General features: G+C 33.8%; 1 protein-coding gene across 6 annotated transcripts in view; it reads left to right on the top strand.

The window, feature by feature from the left end:
• Positions 1-27,337, top strand: part of VPS13A (vacuolar protein sorting 13 homolog A) — a 106,193-nt gene that overhangs the window by 54,433 nt on the left and 24,423 nt on the right. For 3 of the 6 annotated variants that reach the window (XM_077790188.1, XM_077790190.1, XM_077790191.1), the window contains exons 37-58: positions 390-559; positions 1,158-1,378; positions 2,529-2,761; positions 5,717-5,809; positions 6,276-6,632; positions 7,435-7,536; positions 8,827-8,985; positions 9,104-9,365; positions 10,255-10,415; positions 11,480-11,583; positions 12,866-13,163; positions 14,295-14,690; positions 15,529-15,633; positions 15,726-15,871; positions 19,367-19,406; positions 20,353-20,481; positions 21,154-21,287; positions 22,600-22,729; positions 23,156-23,391; positions 25,372-25,525; positions 26,408-26,554; positions 27,102-27,183. In XM_077790188.1, the coding sequence (XP_077646314.1) occupies positions 390-559; positions 1,158-1,378; positions 2,529-2,761; positions 5,717-5,809; positions 6,276-6,632; positions 7,435-7,536; positions 8,827-8,985; positions 9,104-9,365; positions 10,255-10,415; positions 11,480-11,583; positions 12,866-13,163; positions 14,295-14,690; positions 15,529-15,633; positions 15,726-15,871; positions 19,367-19,406; positions 20,353-20,481; positions 21,154-21,287; positions 22,600-22,729; positions 23,156-23,391; positions 25,372-25,525; positions 26,408-26,554; positions 27,102-27,183 (3,859 nt within the window). Of the gene's footprint in view, positions 1-389; positions 560-1,157; positions 1,379-2,528; positions 2,762-5,716; positions 5,810-6,275; positions 6,633-7,434; positions 7,537-8,826; positions 8,986-9,103; positions 9,366-10,254; positions 10,416-11,479; positions 11,584-12,865; positions 13,164-14,294; positions 14,691-15,528; positions 15,634-15,725; positions 15,873-19,366; positions 19,407-20,352; positions 20,482-21,153; positions 21,288-22,599; positions 22,730-23,155; positions 23,392-25,371; positions 25,526-26,407; positions 26,555-27,101; positions 27,184-27,337 lie in introns of all 6 variants that reach the window. The other 3 variants (XM_021530522.3, XM_021530525.3, XM_077790189.1) reach the window with 2 other exon arrangements.

The following is a 27,337-nucleotide window of genomic DNA, read 5'->3' on the forward strand; positions in this document are numbered from 1 at the left end:
TGAAGCATATTCGTTAGTTACATATAAGGAGAGGTACATGGACACACACAAAATGTTGGAGGAAGATTCTTAAATTTGTCAATAGGAATACATTTATATTCATCTTTGTTTGAACTTGCAAAACTTGTTACCAGATTTCTGACTAAAAGTTTGTAATTTATTATAAACTTAGGTCTGTCACATTAACTTGCTTTAGAAAGATGGTAGAAGGGCAAAGCTTTGCTTTCTGAAAGTTTTGTCTTGTATGTTTGTGGCTGTCTCGAATTATTAGTCGGTTTATTTAATTTATTATTATTGAAAATATCATCAGGTAGAGTAAAACTGTATATCACACCTATATATTATTTTTGCTACCTGTAATGAAATCTACAAATGTTTCATTTAAACAGGTTAACAGTTTGGATCAGAGAGATGACCTTTTGAAGCTTGCAGAGTTTAAATTAGTTCTCATGTCAGCTGCTGTGAAAATGTTATCAGATGGTTCAATGAATGCTTCAGTCAAACTTACAAACTGTACATTAGATGATAAAAGACAGTCAATCCAGAAGGCTACACCAAGGTCTGTAATTTTATATAATTTACTGTTTATTAGAGTTAGACACAGAGTTCATAATGTTTACATTTTATTAGTATTCTGTTAAAACTGCAATTGTTTTAGTGTAGGAGTTCTTAAAGTACTTAGGACTGTGCATTTATGTATGTCACGTGGCTTTTGTTCCTTGTCTTTGGAAGACACCAATGCTAGATACAAAAAATGAAATAAACTGAACTTTAAATATAAATTTAATATGTGCATAGAAAACATTTTCTCTTTCCGCTTTAATGAAGTTTTAAGTAAGACTGAGATTATGTCTCATGAATAGTAACAAACTTCAGTAAAATGTAGTACTTTTGATATGTAAATGAGGAAATATGATGGTTTGTCTTGTTAAATTACTTACATCTTTAGTTACCAGTGTATGGGATTCCAGTTAGTTTTAAATTTATTAAAAAATTATGCCAATCTTGGTATCAGACATATTCTAAAATTAATTGTATTACTTTTTAAATTCAGTCTTGTTAATGTATTGCATCTAGAATGAGAATCTTGAGTGTTTTTCAGTATTTGTGGCTGGCTTTTTATTGTTTCATTAAATGCTTCCTTAATTGCCTTTCAGAATGGTGGAAATGAAACATGGATTTGAAAAGAAAGTTATGGTGGATGTAAACTACAAACAGGGGAGAGATGGCACTGTTCTTGATGCTATTGTTCAAGAGATATACCTTTGTGCAAGCATGGAGTTTCTACTTACTGTAGCAGATATATTTCTAAAGGCTAATGCAGAAAGTGCTGCTGCACAGAGAAATCTCAAACAGTCATTACCTGTAAAGGACCAAGGTATATACCAGTATACACTGGAAATAGTTTAAAATCTGTATTTGAATATCCGCTTAATTTTGGTATTTTAATATTATGTAAGAAATACAGTACTCCTTTTATGCTCTTTCCTATGTTTGTATGTATAGAACAGCTTTTAACCATTGATGTTGCTTTCTTTGCATCATGGAAATAGATTCATGACCTTTACTCTTTGTTTTCAAATGAAGTCTTGTCTTACTAGAGAAAGAGATACTTAAAAATGTATATTTAAAATAAAATGGGATTAATAATGGAGTGTGTTATATGTACTTACATGTGGAATTGGCCTGCCTGATATTGCTGCCTGGAAATGTCATAATGTCCACTGATGTGCATTTCTTCCTACATCAGAAACCAGACTTTCAGCTTGAGTACCTGACAACAAAAATTGGTCCATTAGTGCATCAGAGCAGGAAATATTCTTTGTATGCTTCCAGGCCTTAGGTAGCTCTCATCAGGTATGCCAAAGCAAGTCCCTGTATTTTTGGTGTTGTTTTCCTGTGCCCTAAATATTGTAGTTGTGTCCCTGTCAACCTGCCCTGTTGTGATTATTTACTGATGATCGAAGTCTGAACAGATAAGGAGGTCTTATATGAAAGTATGTTTTTATTGCAAGTGTTTACATTAGGCATCAGTAATGTTGCATTATTTTCCTGTGAAAAAATTAGGGTATGCTACTCCAGAGAGCTGAAAATGTGCCCAGCATTTTTGTAAGACTCTTATCAGAGTTGGCAGATGTAGGTAAAGAGTGAAGCTGATAACATTTGTTATTGTCAGAGATAGTAACAGTTGTGATACTCCTCATTTTTGCTTTTCATTTTGACAGAGAAGCTTTGTGGATGGAGTTTTCTGTTATACCCAAGAGTAATTAGATATCAAATGGTTTTGTGCCTATAATGAAGAGCCCAGAAATGTCAGTTGCAGGGATCTACAGATTTGCTACACTAGTTATGTTAGATCTTAACCCTAAATAGTCAGTGCCTCCCTGTAAATTATAAGAATTAAAAAATTATTGTAATCAATGTTATTAATTATAATAATTAATTATATTAATAACTAAATCACAACAAGAATATAATTAAGATTTAATCTTTGAACAACTAAACTATTGTAATTTATATTTCTGAAGCATCTGTGCAGCCTGTATCTACGATGGAAATGAACATTATTGTTAAAAATCCAGAGATTGTGTTTGTGGCTGATTTAACAAGAAGTGATGCTCCTGCATTGGTGGTTACAACACAGTGTGAGGTCTTCATTAAAAATAGCCCTGAAAGGTACAACATGACAGCTGCTGTTAGAGAAATGCAGATGAAAGCATGCCCATTTCTTCCAGAAGAAAGGAAAGGGAACATTACTACGGTGAGTTTGCAACCATTCAGTGTATTTAAAAGGTGCTGTGTAACTAAAATGCATTTAATTTCTGAGATGTTAATCAGTAAAATATATACTACAATATGGTAGTATAGATTTACGTATGAGTAAAATTTCTTGGCTAACATTTTATTCTCTTTTGTCTGATATGCCTGAAGCATCATCTTGATCTGTGGCACTGGGGTTTACTTTGTATGACAAGCTACAATGCAGAACCCCAAAGAGTATAATGTTAGTTGTCTTTGATATCCCATGTAAGCCTAATAAATAAAATTTTGTAAGTGTATGCTATGACAAATGCCGTATAATAAATTTGGAGTGTTATCAGTCTAAAACTTTGTATTAAATAGCTATGTAAGAGAATAAGTGTCACCAAAAAAAATGGGAAGTGCATATTGAGAAGTTGTTTACTTATTGTATGCTGTTCATAAATTCCTTTATGTTAAGGTCTATATATCAGTTATAGTGAAGCTGCCTATTTATATTTGACAACAAAATCAGACTTGTTAGTTACTGACCAGATGAAAATCACATTGATTCCTGGAGCTTCTTACAACTTTTCTGCCTCTACGGCAGACTGTTCTTCAGTTAACTCCGTAATAATATTGTTACATCAGAGAAAATTTCAAAGTGACTATATATTCAACAGTTACCCATGTCCTCAGACCACAGATGAATTTTGAAGAGCAAACTTCAGCTCTCTATTAATGCCTGCTTACTTCTGGAGTAATGTAGGAAAGCTGTAGGCAGAAAGGACTGGGGCTTCACTTTCATATCAGTTTCAGGAAGAATCATAGCACCTCAGTTTACTCCTTGGGTTCACACAGTCTTTAATTCCACTAAAATGTTTATATAGTCATTTAGAAAGTGATGCACTAGCATTGATAGCCACAATACAGAGTTGTTTGACTTCTGGTTTTGTGGCTGGCAAATGTGGCATAAATGTTACTTTTTTCATAGAAAGCTATTGGACACCAAATTTTACCTCATACAGGAATATCTTCTGATGGAATCTCTTACCTCAGACTGTAGAAACCAGGAAAAAGACCTGAATCTGACAGGGTGCTTGTGCTATAGATAGGAAAAAAAAAATGTCAGTGGACACTAGTTTCAGTGCTTAAAAACAGTACCTTGAAAGATTCAGAAAGTTCTTGAGATGAGTCAAAAAAGCCACCAAAAAATCCCCACGTATTTCCTGCAGGTAGGAGCATAATTGCTCCTTTTGAAAACATGTGTAAGCAAACCTCTGAACCCAGGTTTTTCTGTAAACAATCTAATTTTAGTCTGGGAAAGTGTATTAGTTGTAAGCAAACTAGAGGGAAATCCCAAGTCAGATGTACAATCTAATAGGAAAATTAAAATAAATGCAATAGTACAGGAACACTGAGTTAGAAAACAAACTGACACCCTGTTAGTCAGGGAACACTGATAGCAGTCCGATTAAATGGTGGCTGCAATTCTGTTGAAATGTCAGACATGGTTCTGTTAAAAGCAGTGCAGTGATCCTGTAGAAGGGTCTGATCTTCCTCTGAAGGTCCAGTCATGGCTATGGAGCTCTTGTCTGCTGGGAATCTGGTAGCCATTTGGGTGTTCAAACCTCAGATTATATCCAGGTAGGAATGCTTGTTTCCTCCCCCTGGACAGCGCATCTTGCAATGGGATGATGTAATTTTATCAGTCATGCAGTGAGGCTTGATGACCCATTAGCAGAAGATATCTACACCCTCCCCCCCCCCCCCCCCCCCCACACCAGAGGGAGTTACCAGGGATGAATCATGGAAGAGATAAGGAACACTGCCCCACTTGATTTTAAAAGTTTATGATAATAGAGTACATCTTTTTGGGTACATCTTACATTGTAACCTAAGACAGAAAGTAATTGGGTTGGATGAATTAATCCGTTTGATGATAGACTCATCAAAACTGAAAGAGACCTTCAGGATCATTTAGTTGAAGTGTCAACCCAGGACTGTCATAGTCACCTCTAAACCATATCCCTAAGTGTTATGTTCAGATGTCAAGTAGGGAAGCTAATCTCCAGATTTAAAATAGCATGAATGTTGAGAGGTTCTTTGTGTATTTCTCATATGTGTGTTGGTGTAAAGAGAAATCTTATTTTTGGTTCCTGAATGTAATGCAGAGTAAGAAAAAAAAGGTAATTTGAGCAATAGAGTAAAAAATAATATTATGGACAAAAACTTCTGTTAGATCAGACTTATTTGGGAAAAGTGTGGTCAGACTGATTCAGGGTATACCTATGCCTCAAGCATCTGATTCAGATATGGATAGGGATGTCAGAAAAGATTGCTGGATCAGTTTGGTTTGAAATTACAGTTTTGGAAAAACTGACCATCTCAGATGGGGATTTGAGAGCAAATTTTTCTGTCTGTACAGTGTATAGTCTAATTTCATCTGAGTCCTTTATTAATAACATTGCACTGGTCTTGTTTATAGCATACCTCTGATTTGTAAACTTTGGCTAGTGAAAATGTTTAGGGACTGATTGCAGAACAAAGTAGGAGCTTAGTGATTGTGATTCAGATAGTTGTATTGTTATTCAGGAAAACTGTAGCTGTGTCAGTTGCTGTGTTGCTGGTTCTCCCTAAAAAGCAGAGGCATGGTGGTGCAGTGCATTGAAGGTATTGGCACACTTTACCATAAGAATTGAATTACTGAAGTGTAATGTGTTTTACTGTAGTTGAGGTTTCAGTCTTTGATGATTGAGAATGGCTGTAGTGATGTTTCTGGATACTTGTTTTTTCTTTCAACATGTTTCTATTGTTCAGATTTCTCTTAGTTTTGAAGAACTGAATATTGGTAAGTTTTATTTCAGTAAAAAGAAAGAAAACCTTTTTTTAACATAAAAAACTTCCTTTTTTATGTGTATGGTTTCTGAAAATATTTTTCTCTATATATGACATGTGTTTTTACTTTATTGCATAGGTGTTGCAACCTTGTGACTTCTTCTTTGAAATGAAACAGTCAGGTACTAATCCACAGACAGCTGATCTAACCATTAAATCTCTAACAATAGAAGTAAGTAGACTTGTACTGTGTTTTTAGTTTTCATCTCCCACTCAGCAGGCTGTGAAGCTGCTTCAGGAATGACTGAAGCAGGGAATTGTTCTATTCTTCATTAGGTCACGTACCTGTTGAGCATGTCAAAATGAATAAAATTGAAAATAAACAACTCTGTCACTGTGCTTCAGTTTTGAATCTACAGTTTTATAAAATGCCTGGTGTGCAGCGATAAGTTTTGAAGTGTTCAGATAAATCATTGAATGATGTAGTTTTTTCTAGCTTCCATCTGGAAATAAGGCAGGGATAGCAAATCTGAAAAGATTGAACTATTGCTTGTGGAAGGGAAGTATATTCCAATGAGAGTCCTGTAGAAAATGGAAGTGTTTTGTTGTTGTACCATACTCATTATATTTTTGTGTCTGAAACTAGCTGTTTCTGTATTAGATTCTCATTTTCAGTTATTCCAATTTCTTGCTTGTAGGTTTCACCAATAATCATAAACACAGTAATTACTATTACATCAGCCCTTTATCAAACTACAGAAACAACGAAAGAAGAGATTAGTCAAATTCCTCCTGACTTGTGGAATAAGAAAGATATAAAAAATCTGAAAATGTGGTTTCTTGAAGAGACTAATGAAAATGAAGATAAAAATCCAAACACTGAACTGGTTCCTACAGGAGAGTCATTGAAAATTAATATAGAATCTGTTTTTATAACACTTGAAGCTGGGGTTGGGCACAGAACAGTGCCAATGCTTTTAGCCAAGTCCTCTTTTGTTGGAGAAGTCAAGAACTGGAGTACTTTAATCAACCTAAATTCTCGTCTTGAGCTAGAGGTGAGAAATCTTACATTAAGAAAACAAAGTTTTCCTAGGATACTCAACCTTATTGTCTAAATTTTACATACATGTTATTTAGACAATAAAAGAAAAATAACCCATATATTTGGTGGCTAAACTCCTGCAAATATGTGTTGTGGGAACATGATGGGAATGAGGGCTTAAGATAGCCAAATTAAAATGAAAATCTGCTGCACTAGATGTGATGTTAATTAATGGCACAGTAATTGGTGTTGTGCAGCCTCACATTTACACTTTTTGCAAATTCCTGAAGACCTATTGCATCAGTGTTAAATGTTGGAATGGCAGCTGGCTAAAAGTCTCTAATCATCTTCAGTTATTATTACAGTAGAATATATAATGTATTCTTTCTATAAAATGCAATTTTGTTCATAAAACATCCAAACTGACTCATATTTGGAAATTATGGCAAAATTCAGTGATTATTATAGGTAGAGTCTCCTTTATTCGTAGTGCTTTTTAATTCCAGTGTAGCTACTATGTAAGCAAAATTGTATTTTAAATTGCTCAATTTTTATGATTTACTTGGAATCAGGACTGTGCAGTAGAGACTTAGCTGCCTCATTTATTTCTCTAATGCATTTTTTTCATCTTATGGTAGCAGCTGAAAGTGCAATCTGATTATGAATCTTTTAGATTACCAAAATAATTAATATAATTATTAATTATTATATTAATAATATAATAATATTATTATTAATATTAATATTATTCTGTAAATCAGAATTTTTAATTTAAGTTTTATATAAATTCCTAACTGATTTCTGGATTTTGATAGGTACATTATTTTAATGAGATGTTTGGCGTGTGGGAACCTTTGCTTGAACCATTAGAAGTTGAGAAGACTGACTTATTTAAGCCATGGACTCTTGAAATCAAGGTATAGTTTACAAAGCTGATCTCAATTATCATATTATGATACCTTAAAAAAACCCAAATGCTCTCTACCTTTCATTTCTGAGACTAACCTAACAATTTTGTTCCTTCTTGATGGTTACTGAGAGTTTTTCCCAAATAGTAAATGAAACCACTTCTTATACAAGGATAGATCCAGATACACAGATCTGTTAAATATTGTCTTTCAAGTGGCAAAATTTTATTTTAGTTGCATGAGGTAATCATAACAGCTTTATATCAGTTTGTCCTATTAGGCCATATGCTAATGATGCATTCAGTGACTTCAGAAAGACAAGACACTGGTCTTGTTCCACAGTGGTATGTGTAGCAAAATTGTATTAGAAAAACTAATAGCTGTTGAGTGGCACAAAGAGTACTGTGAGAGTTACCACTTAATTTTCATCTTTCCTGGAAATAGTCTAGATTCTGGTCTCGAACTACATAAAGTGTCATTCATTATAGGATGGGACTTAACTTTTATTTTTCCTCCTTTTATCTTAACTGTTTCATTTCATTGTTTCCTGCCTTTCTTCAAAACTGTTCAAGTACTTTTAGGGGTTGCTCAGAACTGAAGGGGTTGCTCAGAACTGAAGACCCATCCTTTTCCTAGTTATCAAAAACTTTCTACAGTGATAGCCTCAGAAGGGTAAAGACTTTGGACTAAGATACTGCAGTTAAAAAACGCTATTAGAAATACCCCTGACACTTTTCCAGAAAGGTACATGACATACAGGAGAGAGAAGGTATTGAGTCAAAGTTCATGTCTTTTCACCCCAGTATGAAATAAAATATTTGGAAATACATAATTTCTAGAAGTGTTGAAGGCTAGAGAAATGTATTCCATCAGGGTTTTAATTTTTTTTTTTCTTTCAATGAAATGAAAACAAAATAGGTATTTGATTTGGAAACATAAAGACTAAATTTGGAGACTGTGTTAACACTAGGAAGTCCATTATGTGTAACATTTTACACAGTGTTACTAAAGAGATTAAGATTAATGTTATCACACAGAATTTACTGGATATGTTAGTATGTATTTTCTTTACTTTGAAATAATCATAAATTTAGTTACTGGAATTTCATTGACTTCCTGAATATATTTAGACTCTTATTTTCTCCCCTTTGGTTTTTATTTGAAAATAAAAATGTAAACAACAAAAAAGGAAAACTCAAGACATAGAAATGGGAAAGGGAGACACAGAGAATCTGGAGGTTAAACATTCTTCTACAGAATGAGTGGTCAGATAAGAATTCTTTAACCATCTCCTTTCAGATGAAGAAGGCTAAAAAAGCACTGTTTGAATCAGATGAGGAGGAAGAGGAGAACTACAAAGTTCCAGAATATAAAACAGTAATAAATGTTTCCTCAAAAGACCAGCTTAACATTACACTGTCCAAGCTAGGACTGCAAATGCTGAGTAACTTGGGCACGGTAAGAAAGATTTCTTAACTATGTGGTGTTAGAGTTGCTAGATGAATACTTGCAGAGATCATCTTGGTGAAGTCTTACTCAGTATGTTCATGTTTTGTTTTGATTCTTTGCTTTCTAGGCATTTGCTGAAGCAGCTAGTCAAACTTCAGACATCTTCAAAAAAGATCGAGCACCATTTTTAATAATAAATTCTTTAGGAGTTCCCATCACGGTTTCACCTAGTGATTCCTTTAGTGTCCTTAATGTTGAATTTGGAGCAAAAATATTTCATTTAGAAGACAAAGCAAGTTTAAATATGGATTTTGTCAGAAGTAGAAATGAGAGTGACCAGTTCACAGCAATGACAACACTGAGTAGCAAGAGATTTTACATTCAGATATGTAAGTTCTGGAGTTCATACATCTTCTATTTTTGTAAATATTTATCATCCTTGATACAGCATCTTGTACAGGACAGTGAATGTTGGAGGACAACATAGCATGAAAGGAGTGTCTCTTTGAATTCTAGATGCACATCAGTATTTGAAATCCTGCTTTACCTTTACAGCTTAAAGTTATATATATCATACTTCTTAATTTTTGCAGCATAGGTTTTCTACTGTGACAAATTATTTATGTAATAATATTTATTGAGTCATATATTTGTTTGCATTTATATGTTATTGCAGGATTCAGCTGCTCAGAATTATTTTTGTTTTAAAATTGAGTTCTGTGTACATGTGTGTTTACAGAAGTTATTCTTAAGAGGGGTGTTTTTTAAAAAAGATTGTTTTAAATAACTTTAAGCCACCGTTTAAGGCTAAATTTTAAATATATCTATTTTTAATGGTGTGGTTTTTTTTAAATTTATATTGATTTATTGTAGCAATTGGCAGTTTTTCAAACTTGACCATACGATGAATTGTTTCTACAGTATAATACCATATGTATTCCTTGTTAATTTAATACCATATATACCTTGTTAATGAGCTGTTACATCTTGTAAACATTTCCTGTGAGACATTTTATTTGCAATAACAAAACCCACTTAAATATTTGAGTGATGGATTCATTTACTCTTTTTCTTGTGGCAAGAAAGAATCTTTGCTGTTTCCTTAGTAACACTGCAAGAGCAGCGTATTAAGAGTGCTGATTGTACTTTTTCACCATTGGATGTTTTTTTTTATTAGATTGAATGATGTAGAAAATTCTACTGAATGCACATTTTTGTCTTTCTACTCTTTCTTTATGCTCCTTTTGAGTGTTTCATGTCTCATCTTGTAAATTTTAGGTCCTCATAATCATTCTGCTGTGGAAAAGATTCCTTTGACTAAAGTGGGTCGATGTATTTACAAAGTGAGACACAAGGAATCAGGTGTTGAAAGGTCCATCGTCAGTCAAATTGACACTGTTGAAGGAAGCAAGATGATAACTATACGTTCCCCTATTCAGGTCATTATATATTCATACATAAAAAAATTAAATGTATTAAAGTGATCCTGTAGTCTTTAAACAAACATTGAAAAATGTACTTTAAAACTTACCTGAATGGTCCATACAGCATTGCTTTGTGTTTGATTTTTCAAGAATAAAAAGCATTTTCAAAGTGACAGACGGGTTGGATGCTGACAGATGTCAGTTAGACTTTGACTGTATTAACTAATACTGGCTGTAATTTTTGTCTTGAACTATTTACTTTGTATGAAGTGATCAAACTTCTTTTAATCTTACCTTTATTCCACAAGTTATCCTTCAGTCAGGTTATTTCATTTTCTTCATCCTGTACCATTGATAGGTTATTTTTAAATTTAGTAGTGTCAGTTGAAAAGTGAGACCTTTGAGTATATGTCTTTTGATTGCATAGACATTATAGACATTATATGGTTTATATCTACAGGGATGAATTAGATATTACAGTTCTATGGAGATAGTGTTCTTGTTAAATTTCAATTGCTCTTTTTCACTTCAAAGTGGTTTATGACTTGATTAATAACAAAAACTTGTATTTTGTTATTTTCTAAATTATTTTTTTTCTAGGAACTAATTAATGCCATTAAATTAATAATGAAATAGATAAAAACGTGTGTGGGAAAGATAACTACATGCCCTGGAATGGACATTAATGATTTAACCTGAAACTTCTGACTTCCCTTACACTTCCACTATATGGATTTTTGAACCTTGTATATATTATAATTTTAGGAGACCACTGTTTGGAAAGTTACCGTATAGTTGAGATTTACTTGTCTTTGGTTTTTCAAAGTCTTGTGTTTCTCCTTGAAAAGTGTTTTACAGTTAAAATATTTATTTAATAAATAAAATACAGCATTAAACTGCTCAACCAGATCATTTAAAAAGATTTGATGTTTTAGATTCAGTTCTTCTGAAATACTGACTTTGAATGGTGTAGGGGTAAGATGAAAAACAAGATTTCTCATTCTTGCTTTTCTAAGCTCAGAATACTTTGTCTTTACAGTTTTTCCTAATATGTGTTGCTGGATTTTTATTTTATATAGATAAGGAATCACTTTGCAATCCCGTTTAATGTTTTTGAAGAAGGAAGATGTTTAGGGACTGCTTCACCAGCAAATGAATTCAACATCCCATTTTCCTCTTACAGGTACTTAATTGTCTTTTTCTTTTATTGTAGAATATACTTATACATTTTTGATTATTGTATCTATACAATTATGCTAAAAAAATTGTTTATCCTTGCTACCTAATGCTGAAATGACATAGTGCTGTCGTTGTTAGGTAGGATCTTCTCAGGGCATGTAGTCTGAGTTAATCAGAGTGCTATTTCATTGTTAGATTGGAAGTATTTTGAAATCCATTTTTATGAACAAGTTAAATTTGCTAAAATTGAAATCTGAGCTCAGGTACTTTTTAAACACAGTGATTGTAATTCACATGGTACACTTCCTAGTGGGTGATGTTTGGTCAATTAGCACAGCTTTTTTATTTTTTATGAAAAGGCTGCTTCTGATTTTTTGATTATGAAGTAAAAGATTAAAAGCTATATATTTAAACTCTATCAGAGATATAGAAAAAACTCATCAGCCTTAGAAAAACTTGGCATGTAGCATAACTATGCTATTATCACAGTTAAGATAATAACAAATCTGCAATGAGTTTGAATATAAATTTTACATGAACTGTAACCAAGTTGTAGGTAGGTAGGTTTGCTTTGATGGATTTTTTATGGTTGCAGAGACTTTAGAGACTTTTCCCTTCTGTTTTCTCCCAAGCACTCTCCTCATTTTTTACAGTGAAAGCTTTTTATCTCCTTCATTACTTGAGTAATGTTGTACTGTAGATTCATGAATTCATTGATATTTCTAATGATTTGTATAAGATTTAGTGGTGTTCTGATTCATTGCACAGATGAGTTCCACTAGGCAGTCAGGAAATGTATTAAAACAAAAAAAATCTTCATTCAGGAGAAGCTGTATTAAATTAAAGCCATTACCTTATAAAAGCCATGGCTGTAAATAATGCATGAACTAACTTGGTGCTTTATGTGAGTGAAGAAAAGGGCATTTTCTGCACATTTGTTTTAGGAGTAAGTTGTTGATCTGGACCTTAAGCTTGGAAAAGGAACAGAGCAGCACTTATAAGGAAATTTAGTAGTCTTTTTGTAAGAATCTTCAATAACTCTTCCTTTGTAAGGGAAGCATGTGGAGATATGGAACAAAAAAACACTGCTATTAAAATAGTAAGAAATTTTGGGATCTAATACATAATTTGATTCCTCTTTTAATCAAGATAAAGGCAGGCAATGAACTACTGCTAAAAATCTTCCTAAATATAAATAATATTAAAATGACAGTTTTGCATAGTACTTTTTTATAATTGAAACATTCAGTCGCATGTTAAGTGTCTAAAAATGTTTTCATTTACAGATCCATGCTGAGTTTGCAACCGCTAGCCAATGAAAATGGAGTGGGTGGAGAATATGATGTGTGTGAAGGAATTACTTTTGATGAAATTATGAAAAATGTTGACAGTTTATTACAAAGGAAATGCCAATCTGTGAGGTCAACTAACCACTCACTTATCATCAATATTGTTCCTGTAAAAGATGCATTGACAACTTCATTAGATGCAGAAGATGAATGGGATTTTCCATATGTTGTTCATTTATGGCCTTCTGTTCTTCTCCGCAATCTTCTTCCTTACCAAATAACTTATTCTGTAGAGGTAATTGTATAATGCTTGAATTTTAGTGATGTTTTCCACTTAAAATGTGAAATTAAGATTAGAACAAAGGGGTTATGATGGGAGTATTTGTGAAGCAAGTTCACAGATCTTATAAGGGCAAGTCTTACATAAAGTCTGTATTTTCAGAAATGAAATATCACAGAATGTGAAATGTAGTGTTATTGAGCCATACTTTAGATATATATGCAAAATAAAACTTAACACTGTACAAGTTGGGCCCTAGAAGAGTCAGTTGCTCAAGTGCAAATTCAGAATAATTAAATAGTGCAGCTTTTTCTGTGAAGACTTCCTCAGGTGGATCACCCTATATTAACATTTTATGTGCAGTCACTGACTTTCAATAGTAGCATGCTTTTAATAAATTCTCACAGGCCTGCCTTTTTGCCAGGTTTTGGCTTGAATTGTAGCCTACTGCCAAACTTCAAATTCTTTCCAGATGAAATTAAACAATTAGGTACACTTTGACTGTTAATAGGCATTCTTTCCAGTGCCAGGTGAGAGACAGTCTTAAGTAAAATACCTAAAACATGCAGTATAGACATTGATTCCTTAGCACTGTATGTGTCATTCTATGGGTCTGGTATAATTGTGTCCGACTTTTTTTTTTGTCAGTTAGGATAATACAAATACCATTGGGAGACATATTTTTTTTTTTCAGATGATCTTAATATTTATTATTTGAACTCAAATAGTAGAATCTAAAACTTAATCACAAATAAACAGTTACTAGGACTGGAGATTGTGGCTTATACCAAATGTATGGAAGTAACAGGCTCTGTATGTATTTTACGAATTTAAATTTACTGAAGAAAATACTGTGTTGAGGAAATTTGTCATGTAAGAATATTTGTTTGTGTGAATTAGGTGACTGATGGGCTTTTTGATGTTGAATATAGATGACCATGCATTAAGGTTCTCTTTGCAAAATATTGTTTTAAGGTAGATGTTTAGGAAAGTAGCATATTTAAATAGCACAAAAGATATTTTAAAATTGTACCTAAGTAGCTTGTATCTTAATTTTTAGAGCTAGCTAAAAGATAAAAGTTGGTAAGAATTTTGTGTGTGATTCATGTAGATGTATCCTGTTTGATGTCGTCTTGTCTTTTTAAGGGGAATGGGAACAAATATGACACTCTCCAAGAAGGATGTTCTGCCCAGATTCATAATGCAGTCTTGGACCAAACAAAACTAGATTTGCAGTTGCTTAACTATCTTGATCAAGACTGGAGAAGCGAGTACCATATAAAAAGCAATCTGCCTGATATCACCTTCACAACATTTCACTGTGTCACAGAGCTGGATAAGACTGAGCTGGATATTGCTGTTCACGTGACCTACACAACTGGGCAGATGATCATAGAAATTCACAGTCCCTACTGGATGGTGAATAAAACCGGTCGAATGCTACAATACAAAGCGGATGGTATTCACCGCAAGCATCCTCCAGATTACAAAAAGCCCCTCCTTTTTTCTTTCCAGCCTAAAAACTTCCTTCAAAATAACAAGGTATTGTATTTTGCAAACCTGACAGCTCTGTACTCCCTTATGTTGCTGTATGAAAGCATTTTTGCACTTTAAAATGTTTTTACTCTATCCTGTGCTTTGTAAAGGGCATGAAACCTATAATATCTCTGTCTAGAGACAGTGCTCTAAATAAGTGTGTGGTCATATTTGCTTGAGATAGGAAATTTACATTATCAGAGGTGTTTTCAAGGAAGAGATCTTCACTTTGAAAGAAGTTAACTGAGAAATTGTTAGAAATTGTTTTCTAAATAAAACAAATTCCTTTTACATTTACTGCATCAACAAAGGTTCTTATTCCAAGTAAGACATAGAAACTGTAGGAAACGTAGGAAACTGTAGGAAATGTAAAGCTGCGGTACTGGAACAGTGAATGCTACTTGAAAAATTAATACTTGCAGTGGTGGTTGGTAGATTGGTTCTGAGTATATAGAATACTAAGGTTAAGTTCACCATTTGAGTTTCCTGAGTTATTTCATGGTGAATGTTACTGAGGGATGAATGATATAAAAGAGATTACAAGAGTGCATTGATTTTCCTTTGAAATTTTAATTACGATGATTTTTAAAGAATCCTTATCTGATTTTAAAGAACCCTTATCCTTCCTCTTTAATGTCTATACTTACAATAGTTATTCCACATGGGTTATAACTAAGCATGGTAGAAAATACATTTATTAGGTGGTACTGGCAGTTGCTATGTCTTGATCTTTTAATTGAAACACAAGTATTTCCATTTATCTTTATGCATACTTTATAGCTATAATTTTAAATGTTTTCAATGACTTGTAAATTGAAAATAAATTCAGGGTGCTTCTTCATAGGTGCAGCTTCGGGTAACTGACAGTGAACTGTCTGATCCGTTTTCACTGGACACTGTTGGAAGTCATGGTTCTGTGAGATGCAAGAGTCATAAAAAGGAATATCAAGTGAGTTAAATTTATCTTTCAAATTAATTATTTTCAGGAGATACAAATGGGGTTTAAAAAGTGTACTTTAAATAATGTCTTTCTGTTCACAGGTTGGTGTCACCATAAACAATAGCAGTTTCAATATTACTAGAATTGTAACCTTCACTCCATTTTTTATGATTTCAAATAGAAGTAAATATACTTTGGAAGTAGCCGAAGAGGGCAAGGAAAAGTGGATTCCCATTGTTTTGCAACAGGTAAACTTATAATGAAACCTATCCCAAGTTGTGTCACTAAGAGAAAAAAAACTGGTTTGAACACTCTGATGGAAAACGTGAGCTGTATGTCGTGTTCCATGACAATGCCTGACTATGTCATGCTTTTTCAATAAACAGTCTGTGTCCTTTACCATTCCTCAGTGTTGCATTAGGACATACTGTAAAGCTGGTTTACATTGTAATTGGAATTTTTTATTCTGTCATGTTGTATCATAAATAACATGAGAAAAAGACCTTTACTATATTATATTATTACTGTATTAGCTCTCTGCAGTGGCACTGAAGTTTCTGTTCAGTTAAGCAGTGGTTTGTGGTAGAATATTTTGGTTGACCTGGTATGTATAAAGCCACTTTGGTATGGGAGAAATTCCCTCATATGGTTCAATTCAGAGTGATCCACATGGTTCTTCTGGATGTAGTTGCACTTCTGCTAGTAAGTGCTCAATGCATGCTTCCTAGAAAGGGATCCCCGGCCTTCAGGCCAAGTGGTGTGAAAACGGGATTAGGGCTTTTGTCTGTGCTGCCGAGACTGTTGCTGCTGGGCGTGCATCTTGGTGGTTTGCACTGCAGTATCACACAATTATGTTTTTTATGTGTGTTGGGACTTGGGGCATCATGCCTTCCTGCAGGGCATGTAGGAGAAGCAGTGCTTGTTTGGGGTAGTGTTGGAGGTTTCTTAAAGCTGTAAGTGATCTGTAGTGCCTTCTGGGAAGAGTGAAATATTTCACCTCCCCCTCCCCTTCCTCCTCTTCCTCCCCCTCCCCCTTCTGACAAGAGCATTATTCAAAACAGTTTAGCCTAAAAAATAGTGTGGTTGAAGGCCCGGTTGATTTCCTTTAGAATCCTAGAAGTACAGGATTGTTAGACTTGGAAAAGATTTCTTAAGATAAAGTATCAAGTCCACCCACAAACCTGGCACTACCATAAGTAAATCACCACAAAAATAAATACCCAAATGCTGCATTCACAAATTTTTTGAACACTTCCATTGATGGTGATTCCACCACTTCCCTGAGTAGTCTATTCTAATGCCAGACTTCCCCTTTAGTGAAGAAATTTTTCCTCACAGCCACTTTAAATGTCTCCTGGTGCCATCTGAGGCTGTTTCCTTTGGTCCTGATGCTTGGAGACCAGCTCCCACTTTGCCACATCCTGCTTTCAGGCAAGTTGTAGAGAGTGATAAGGTGGCCTCTGTGCCTCCTTTTCTCCAGACTGAACAATCTGAGCTCCCTCAGCCACTCCTCCTAGGACTTGCACTGCAGACCTTCAGCAGTGCTGTCGCCATTCTTAAGACACACTCCAGAACCTCAATATCAACATTTGTAAATACTCCGAGTGGTTGCTAAAAATGTTTGCAAACCAAATTGCAAAAGTTAAAAGAATATGGTCAGTCAGATTCCTAACCAGATCTATTACTTTTCTGGTACCTGCAGTATATGCTCCTTAGCTGTGTATATTATCTTTAATGATGCAGTCATTAAAGATATGCCATTTAAATAGCAGTTTATTTCTGCTGTTTATTTACTGAAATGGATATGTTGTTCCATTGTGATTTTTCTTAAGTGTGCATAAAGGTTTAAATCCTTAGATGTTGAAGTCACTACAGTTTCCCATTATGCTCATCATTTTCAAAGTAAGATTCTTTGCTTTTACTCAACTGGACTGTTTGACATATGCCTGCTTCTTTGTTCAATGTCCTAATATTCTTATGTTCCTCTAAACCAAGCTTTTTTGCTTGGCCTTACATAGTTTTTGAGTTCTTTACATGTATGATTCCTCCTCTAGTTTATTGATGAAGGTCTGAAATGACTACATCATTATAGTAGTGTATGTGTAGTAGTATGGGCAACTTCATATCTAATTTTTTACTTTTAGGAAATATGTTCAGATGGTATTACTTCTCATTTTGTAGTGTATATTTGATATATCTTGGCTATTAGAATAAGCTAAAATATTTACAAAAAGTTCTGCAATTTCTATAAGAACTACTCAAAGGTAGTTTTGATAGTTGAAATACATTCTGCGTATATCATCCGTAGGTTTCCTATGTTGGCTGTTTTATTTATATGCCTACAGGATTTTCTAGTTTGTTCCACAAATGTCAGTGTTTCTTAGGTGTTTCATAATTGTATTGATTAATCTTAGCCTTATTTCAGTAATAAAGTATCCAAGGAAGACTTGTGGATCTTAGGATCACTCCTAAAAACTTTTAAAAGGGTAGATATGGCAGTTTGCCCAATAGATACCGGTCAACAAATGAATCTGTATCCTCTTCTAAAGCCTGTTTTCACATTGTGTCAGTATTTTCCCCTTTGAGAGGCAGTCTCTAAAAATCCATGTTGTGACAACTTGGTCTGCCAGGGTTGTTCTTCTGTCATTCAGTTGCCTAATCCAATATCCAATATTCTTCTAAATGTAAGTAGTATCAAGCATCTGTTGGTCTCTCTTTGGTCTGTCTCTGTTTTTAATCCAGAACAATTTCCAGGAGCAAGTTTACAAGTGATTCTGTTGCTGACATGGACAGCTCTGCTATTCTGCTAGTCTAGATTTTTTTTAAAATAATGCCTGTAATTTTTTTTAGTATTTCCCACATAACTCTCTTACATTAGGTTGATCTTCAAAAAAATTGAGCAGCTTACTGAAGTGTTAATGCATATTTTGGCTTGCCCCTTTCTCCCACTATTCTATTTTTTGTTATTTTAAGTTAAGTGGAGGCTTTCCTGCTGATTTTTTCTTAATTCAGTCTTCTTTTTACTGACAGATAACTTTTCTTTTTAGGAAAGAAAGCAATTCTAATGTAGAACTAATCTCTGAGACATCTTCCCTTCCTATCTTTCCATGTGGAAAGTAGTAAATATATCAGAAACCTTAATCACTATTTCTAGAAAAATCAATTGTTCTTCAAAGATCGCAGTAGACTTTATTGGACAGTGATGAGTGTGCAGTGGTTTGCTAAGGACAGTCCTTTTAATTATGTGTAGTGCAAGGCAGTTGATCAACGAATATCCTTAGAGGAAGAAGACATTGCTGAAGACTGTTCATAAGACCAGTGCTAAATATAAATTGAAGATACCACTGTGGAAGCAAAATTGTTGTATAGATATAACATCTGGTGAAGCACTTAGCAAGTGTGTGGTAAAAGGCTTGAAAATGACATCATTATGTGGCACAATCTCTGGCTAAAGTGTACTACAAAAATTTTTCAGTTCCCTGTAGTTGATTCTGTAATGTCTTATTTGGCCAATCTTTTTTATTTACTTTGTTTGGATTTTAAACTTCCATTTGCTATTGACTAATTCTCCTTGAAATTCCTCTGGGTTCCATTAATTCCATGTTGAGACTCACATGCTGTGTTTTATTATAGTTTGCAGCGCAGTTTAAGTTTCCTTTGTCTGTGGGATACATGTTGATGTAAATTATGCTTTCAATCTTACTGTTTAACTATATTTTTTTCCTTTGTCTTCCTGCTTCCTGTGGTGTGAGAAACAATGGGAAAGGGAACTTAGTGGCATGGTAAGTTGGTGAACTAGTCTTCACCACTGAAGAATTAATTACAGGATTCAGATGCAATGAAATAGGGACATCTCATTTATTAAACTATGTTAGAGAAAAATGGTTCTAAAATTTTGGATTCTGCATGTCAACAGTTTGAAATACAGGAAAGATAGTCTATCTAAAAAGACTTAGGCTGTACTATTAGTCTTAGCTTTTTCTTGTGGCAGGAGTCAGAGGCTTTTTACTAGTTACAATTACAACTTTTGTCTTCTCCGTCTCCTGGTTGTCTCCATTTAGCAAGTAAACTATTGAAGAGAGTTTGCCTTTGAGATTTTTAAATCCATAATTGTTAGGATTTCAACTATGAAGGTAAATAGCAGGATGTGCTCTCTGATTTAGCTGCCTGATGCTCCATACTATGTGTTTTATACTCACATACTTATGTGTAGATACAAAACACTTTAAAAAGGACTGCTAGTATCTGATGTCCTGTGTACTCAAGTTGTTCTGGTGTGGCATTTATGCTAATATCCCATTTTGTTATTCATTCTCAGTGTAAAATTGATTTGAAATTTATACTTTTTTTGGAAAAAGGTCTGCTAATGGAAGAGCAATTTCATCTTTTTTATTTTACCAAGCTTGGAATTTCTAATGTTGTAGTTATTTTATACTCTGGATTTTATATACTTTATCAGTTTTAAATTTACTTCTTTGAAGTCTTACTGTGTCCATTTTAGCTCCTTAACTCCTCATTTTCTTCACTGTACTCAGAATTATTTCTTGACTTCCTTTCAATTTACTGTATCCAGGTAAGTGATAAGTTTCAGGGTTTTTTTAATAGGTTTCTGATCCTAATTGATACACTTTTGGACAGACTTTATTAGATGAATTATGGGCTAATGTGAATGGCATTTAAAGCCTGATTTGTATTCTCACTTTGAAATTTCTGATTTTTCTTTTCTAGTGCATTCCCTTTTGGCCTGAAAATGATGCCAACAAACTGCTTGTTAGAGTTGAAAATTCTGATCTCCCTCCAAAGAAGATAAATTTTGATCAGCAAGAAAACTGTCTTTTACTGCATTTAGACAATAAGGTAACATATTGCCTTCCATGTTTACATGTTAGATAAAACAGCATAAATCACTTTTTAATTTCATTCTCAAAGCTTTGTTTTCCCATCAACCATCAACTATTGCAGAACCTTAGCTGAGGTAAAGATTATGTTTATGCAAATACATTCTCATGCTCTCTCTTTTGTGTGTGTGTACAAACAGATGTAAGTAGGTATTCTGTTTTAAGTGTTTCTCTGGGGAGCAATTTTACAGGAGATAAAATACAGATTGTTTTGCAAGTATTCTTTGTGAGAAGTATTAATATTAGTTCTAAAGGAACACTGAGTAACTTTGATTTCACTAAATTTTCTTTTATGTTGCTGATAGTCTCATTTATCAGTAGTTTTTAAGTAGGTGAGTGGTTTTTGTGGTATAATGTTCTTGAGGGCATGAATGTGTATGCTTGTAATAAGGAAGGTTACTCTACTACCAGTCTAACTTTTCACGGTACAGAACTCCTGCATAGTTCTAATTATGAATTGTAATGCCTACTACCTAGTATTTAGATCAAGGAAGTATTTTGCAGCTAGTTTTACTACATGATAGTTTTATCTTATGATGAGAGGAAAAGGTCTTCAAAATATTTAAATTACATATGCTTTGCTGGAAATCCATTCCACTGTTACTTACTTTATAATTTTTACAACTGATAGCTTGGAGGAATTGCAGTGGATGTTAATCTGACTGAACATTCTACGGTGATTACCTTTTCTAATTACCATGATGGTGCAGCTCCATTTCTGTTGATAAATCATACCAAAGAGGAGATTATTGAGTATGGACAAAGGTATGTATGAGGAGGTTTAGTGTGGATGTTTGCATGGAGACATATGAACTTTAGTTTTGTATATTGTAAGCATACATTCTCTAAAGAAGCCTGTTTTGAGGAAATGGCTGTCAAATTTTGTCAGAGCACGCAAAAATCTCTTGCTTGGTAAATTGAAGACAGTGAATTGTTAGCAATGTTACATAGTGCTAGGTAGTTTTACAAGTGAGCTGCTTTATGGTATCTTTTTTATATGAATTTTGTGGCTTTGTGACATCTACATTCCTGGTGGGGGGCAAAGGATGTGCTTTTCTGGAACTGTGCAGGTTCTGACTGTGCAAAACAAGTAACAGAGAAAATTTAGCTGAAGGAATGGGTTCAAGTTATGTGAGATAGGGGATGAGAGGTAATTACACTAATTTTGCCAAGCCAAGACAAAACTAAGTTAATTTTAACAAATAATAATTTTCTGCAGTGAGTGAATATTTACTTCTGCACCTGCATACAGTTTATGTTGTTCTCTACCTGTAATGTTTTGTAATGCTTTGTCACTGTATGCAGATACCATGCAAAGCTCAGAAGTGTGTACCTGCAGCATTCTTGAATTATTTCTTTTTAAAAACCAAACAGCCTACTCTTCTCTCCTTTTAGTCAGTCAGAGCAGTGTTGTTTAAATATTTTTACTTGGAAGGTGAAAGAATTGTTAGTTAAATCCTGTTTGCTTCTTGTTTAAGTGCCTCACCACTTCAGGTCTGATCAAAAGTTAAAGCATGTTATTAAGGCTATTGTCCAAGTCAAGGGCTTGGGGCACCTCCTGCTTCTCAAGAAAACCTGTTCCAGTGTCTTTAAAGAAAATCTTCCTAACATTCAGTCTAAACCTCCCCTGGCACAGCATGGATGCAATGCAATGGTTGAAATCACTGGATCCCAGCAAGCAGAAATCAGCATCTCTCCACTTTCTCTCCCTGGGTAGCCTCTTTCAGAGAACGGTAGAAGACAATTCTGCAAGTTTTTGACTATATGTGAGGGGGAATGGAGTTTAAAGCACGTCTGTCTAAAAATGTTGATCACAAAGGGAGAAGCAAATGAGTATATAAAATCCACTGTACATACTTTATTTTTAAAGTATATGTATGTATATTAAAGTATGAACTCTCATTCTTATTGCTGTTCTTAGAATGTTTTTGTGCATGTTTTTTAATGCATAATGTTATGTTTGTTCTGTTCTCATTACTTGAAAATGTTATTAGTGTTCTTCTTGAAATGCTAGAATGCAAAGGTCATTGACACAAAATATTAATTTACATTTGAATTTAAAATTACTTTGTTCTAGCTCCCTCAGTGAATTGGAAGACTGCCTTCAGCCAAATAAGGCAGTATTGTATACCTGGGCAGATCCAACAGGATCTAAGAAATTAAAATGGAGATGTGGAAATAGAACTGAGGAAATTGCTGCAAAAGAGGTATATTTTTAAATCAAAATCTTCTTTTAATGGTGTCTAATTTTATATGTCCATTCATCAGTGTATGCATGAAATTTCACATTTAATGAGCACGATCAGCAGTCTCATATATGAGTTCCTAACACTTTGTTTGTCAGTGCTTGTTCAAATAAGCAGTCTGCAGTTGAAAAGTGTCAGTGTGTGTGTGGTGAGAGGCTGTCATAAAACTTTGTAATTACTTTTTCCTGTACCATTTAAAAAAAAAAAAAATCTTCCATTGTTGTGTTGCTAAGACTCTGGCTTGGTTTGGTTTTTTTGGTGTTTTTTGGTGCGTTTTTTTTTTTGTTTTGTTTTGTTTTGGGGTTGTTTTTTTGTTTTTTTCTTTTTTTTGTGTGTGTGAAGTAGAATGATTAATAGAGTTGTAAAAACTTTTCCTCTCATTTGCAGGACAAAATGGAAGTACTCAGTGTGGATTCTAGAAAAGTGGTCTATTTAATGTCATTTTATGAAGGTTTGCAGCGTATTGTCCTTTTCACTGAAGATGAGAATGTATTTAAATTGACATATGAAAGTGTAAAAGCAGAACTAGCAGAACAAGAAATTATTCTGTCTTTGCAAGATGTTGGAATTTCATTGGTTAATAATTATACAAAACAAGAGGTGTCCTACATTGGAATTACAAGGTAACTTACTTTGTGTGCAACGGTCTAAAATGTTTAGCTTCAGGTATTTTCACTCTTTGAATTTCATTTTGGCTTGTGCTGAAAGAGCAAATAGAGGTCTGGGTTAATAATGTTTAAATCTTTTCACTTTATTTTGCTGCTGCCAAGAGAAATGCTTTCACTGTATTTTGTACTAATGAATATGCTAACTGTATTTAGATGTACATAGTTTTGGTACATGTATTTGTAACTCTGGCAGACTTCCCAATACACTCGACAGAAAATATTTCCTGTCTACATAGTTTGAGAAGTGATAATAGAGTTTTAAGGCGCATGGTCTGCAAATAGTTTGTGTCCGTGGGTTTTGTTATCTTCCCTGCAGAAACAGCTGAATTCTGTGTTGGCAATTTTGATGCAAAAGCTTGTAGGTCTCCTTAGTTTTGGTTGATTAATTATGGTGATCCAGGGCTCTACTGCTTGTGTTTCCTACTATAATTATACATTTCAGAGGGAAGCAGAAAAGAAATTATGTAATGCTTTGGAAATGTGTGCTACCATATATTTGAACATGGGCTCTTTGGAATAATAGTGGGACACTGGAATATAATTGCCATAATCCACACACTTCTTTTTATTCAGTTATGAGGTTGACAGAATGAGAGTTATTTTTTCTTGATTAATTCTTTGCACTTTACTGAAAAAAAAACCAAGTGTGAACTTCTCATAAACATAGGCCACACAATCATATCCATCATTTACTAAGAAAATTCCAGTACTTGCCCTCATCTGAGAAGCTATGCTCTGATATTTAGGCTGTGGAAACACTCTATTAAAAGTGACAATTGATTCACAAGATTCACAATAGTATTGAGATTTCACTAAATTGTTTTTTCTTTGAAAGCAGTCATCCATAGTCGTTAGTCTAGCGGTGCTTAGTTTTGTTTTCTTGTCAAACCTTGATAAGATGTCAGATTTCTTGAAAGTGGATGGCAGTACTGTTGAATTTGGCTTCACTTTTTTTTAGGAGCAGGAAAAAAACCCACAAAACCCAAAAACAAGACCAAAAAAGGTGGAAAGAAAAAAAAAAAGGGGGGGGTGGGAAACTCTGAGCAATCAAAATAGTACTCCTTTTTGTAGTTGTATTGAACTTCAGGTTACCTTTTTTTTCCTGTCGTTGATGTGTCTCAACACCGACACAGATATAGCTAAAAGAGGTTAGGTGGCTGTTTGGAAAGCTACATATTTGTAGACTAGAGAGTAACTTGTGGAAAGAAGTACCTTCTACCTGCCTGATAATGTTGGTTTATGTCCTATTTTTGTGCTTTGACTATAAGGTGAAATCAGGCACAGAGCTTTTCACAGAAGCAGTGGAAAAAAGTCTAATGCCCTTTAAGTTTGTTTAATTATTTGCATTAATAAAACTGAGAAACAGAAGAAAGGATAACATTTAAAAAAAATCAAACAAGAAACAAACCCAAAACTCCCACCTTGAAATCATTAGAAGAAACATGTAAAACTAAACCACCTCTTGATTTTAGATGGAAAGACTAAATGAACATGCTTATCAAAAATAAGATGCAGTGCAGAAGGCACTTTATCTTGACTTGAGCTTTTCAATATGTAGTAAATTTAAAATGCCAAAATAAATGCAGGACTATAAGCAGAAAACTATATTGAGATTGTAGGACAATGGATGGCAGTACAGCTTCTTTGATAGAGCTTCCTTAGTATCACTACATACTCATCTTCATCAAAGTGGGAAGTTAAACAGACTTGTTAACTACATTTTTCCATCGTAATTGAGAGGCTGGCTTCTGCTTAGTTCCAAGAAGGCAGTGCATGATTTAGGTTGCTTCTGTTTGCTACAGTAGTGCTTTATGTTGTGGTTTCTCATTCCCTAGTTACAACATATTAGAAGTCACACTAAAATAGTTATGTTCTTGAAAACTTGTTTTCAAAAAGCTAATCCTTCTCTTTTGGTTTTTTGTTTTGTTTTCAAAGTTCTGATGTGGTGTGGGAGACAAAACCCAAGAAGAAGTCAAGATGGAGACCAATGAGTGTTAAGCAAATTGATAAATTAGAACAAGAATTCAGAGATTACAGCGAGCTAAGTCCTTCAGAAAATAAGATTATTGAGTTGGAATCAAATGTTTTGGTAATACTGATAGTTCTCTATTACTTATATGAATGCACAAGAAAAAAGATAATATATGAATTTTGCTGTCTTTGATAAAACTTATGGTAGAATTTGAGATTCTTGATTTACCTACTCCATTTGCAAACACTTCTTTGTCCCTGTATTAAAATGCAAGAAAAATTCCACAAACTTGATATATTGCTACAGACTTTTTGTTGTTAGTGCCTGACTTTGAAATTGAGGTGTAACGTTTTTGGAGGTGTAACGTTGAAGTGTAACATTGTAGTATGAAATAGCATAAAATTACAGTGAGGAAGGTTTGCATTTGTTTCATATATTATACCAGCAAATATGTTAGTTTGGGGTTGATTTGTTTCTTTTAGCCTGAAATCCTGCTGTGGAATGATTTAGCTGTCATTCAACTACATAAAATTGAAAAAGAAATTTCAGAAATTATTCTGCAATGTAGAAGCAGATATGCTCCAAATGCTCGGTGCTTGTGTATGGATGATTCTAGACACTCATTAGAAATGAGGAAAATAACTGCTGTAGGAAAATAAACACTGGATAGATAAATGATCCAATGTTTATGTCAGTGATAGTCCATTACACTGTTCAGCTTTTCTTCTAGATAGCTATGTGGTAAATGATGGTAACACCCAAATAATACACTATTTTGTGGTTTTATTTCTATTTTTAGTTTATGGCAAAAATGTAAAAAATTTAAAAATTTATTTGCTTTAAATAGAGGAAAATTATGATATCTAACTTAAAAGGTGCAGAACTTTTACCGCTGAGCTTTACAGTATTGGTGAAAAGGGTAAATTTTTAAGTATATTATATGAAGCAGGATTTTAAAACACTTGGCATACTAAATTTTCTTTAATAATAATACACTAGGTATGTTTAACTCCTAATGGAATGAACATGACAATTCAACAGCCAAATGAGATTCCTATCAGAAGAAATTATCTGCCAGCTTTAAAAGTAGAATACAGTTCCTCTGCACATCAGAAGTCTTTCAGAATTCAAATTTACAGGATACAAGTGAGTGATGTCAAAAAGTAGTTGTTATTTATTCTGAAGGAACAGCTTTATGGAAACTTGGGTTCATTTATAGAATTGTTTGGATATCTCATGTTTTCAATTTAATTGTGATCATAGTCTTTTACATCAGTGCTTCTCAGTCTTTGAAAATACTACTTAAGTGCTTCTTGGAAACAAAGGAAGACAAATATGACTCTTCAGAAAAAAATATTTGGCATTCATCTTACTTGCTTTTTCTTGGAGCATTTCTGTATAACAAGCAAAAAGAAGTGTTATGCTCAGTATTTTAAGAACAAATCCTTTGCAGAACTTTTGTGGATCATTTATTATTAGTAATTTAAATAAGCTTTTCTAAATTTTTTGAATTTGATTATTAGAGTTTAAAAATAGATATATTTTAAGTACAGTAGTAGTGGCTTTTTTCTGCTTTTGGATTGGTGGAAGGCCGCAGGTAAAGATCATATTTCTAGAATTTGCCCTGGTTTTAAAATATTTCACTATTGAAAAGCTAATGTGCTGCACCTTGTCCTGTCCTTACCCCTACTAGATACAAAACCAGATTCCTGGAGCCATATTTCCCTTTGTGTTCTATCCTATTAAACCTCCAAAGTCCATCACCTTGGATTCAGGTTTGTTCTAGTTTAACATAATCCTACCTTTTAAAACAAAAGATAACTTAACTTGTACTGAAGTTAATAATTTTATCAGATTTATCACTTTTATCAGGTGAAGTCTGCATGAGCTTTCTGACTATGGATAATACAAATAATAATGGTAGAAGTA

Source organism: Lonchura striata, chromosome Z (genome assembly GCF_046129695.1).
Source record: "Lonchura striata isolate bLonStr1 chromosome Z, bLonStr1.mat, whole genome shotgun sequence".
NCBI lineage: Eukaryota > Metazoa > Chordata > Aves > Passeriformes > Estrildidae > Lonchura > Lonchura striata.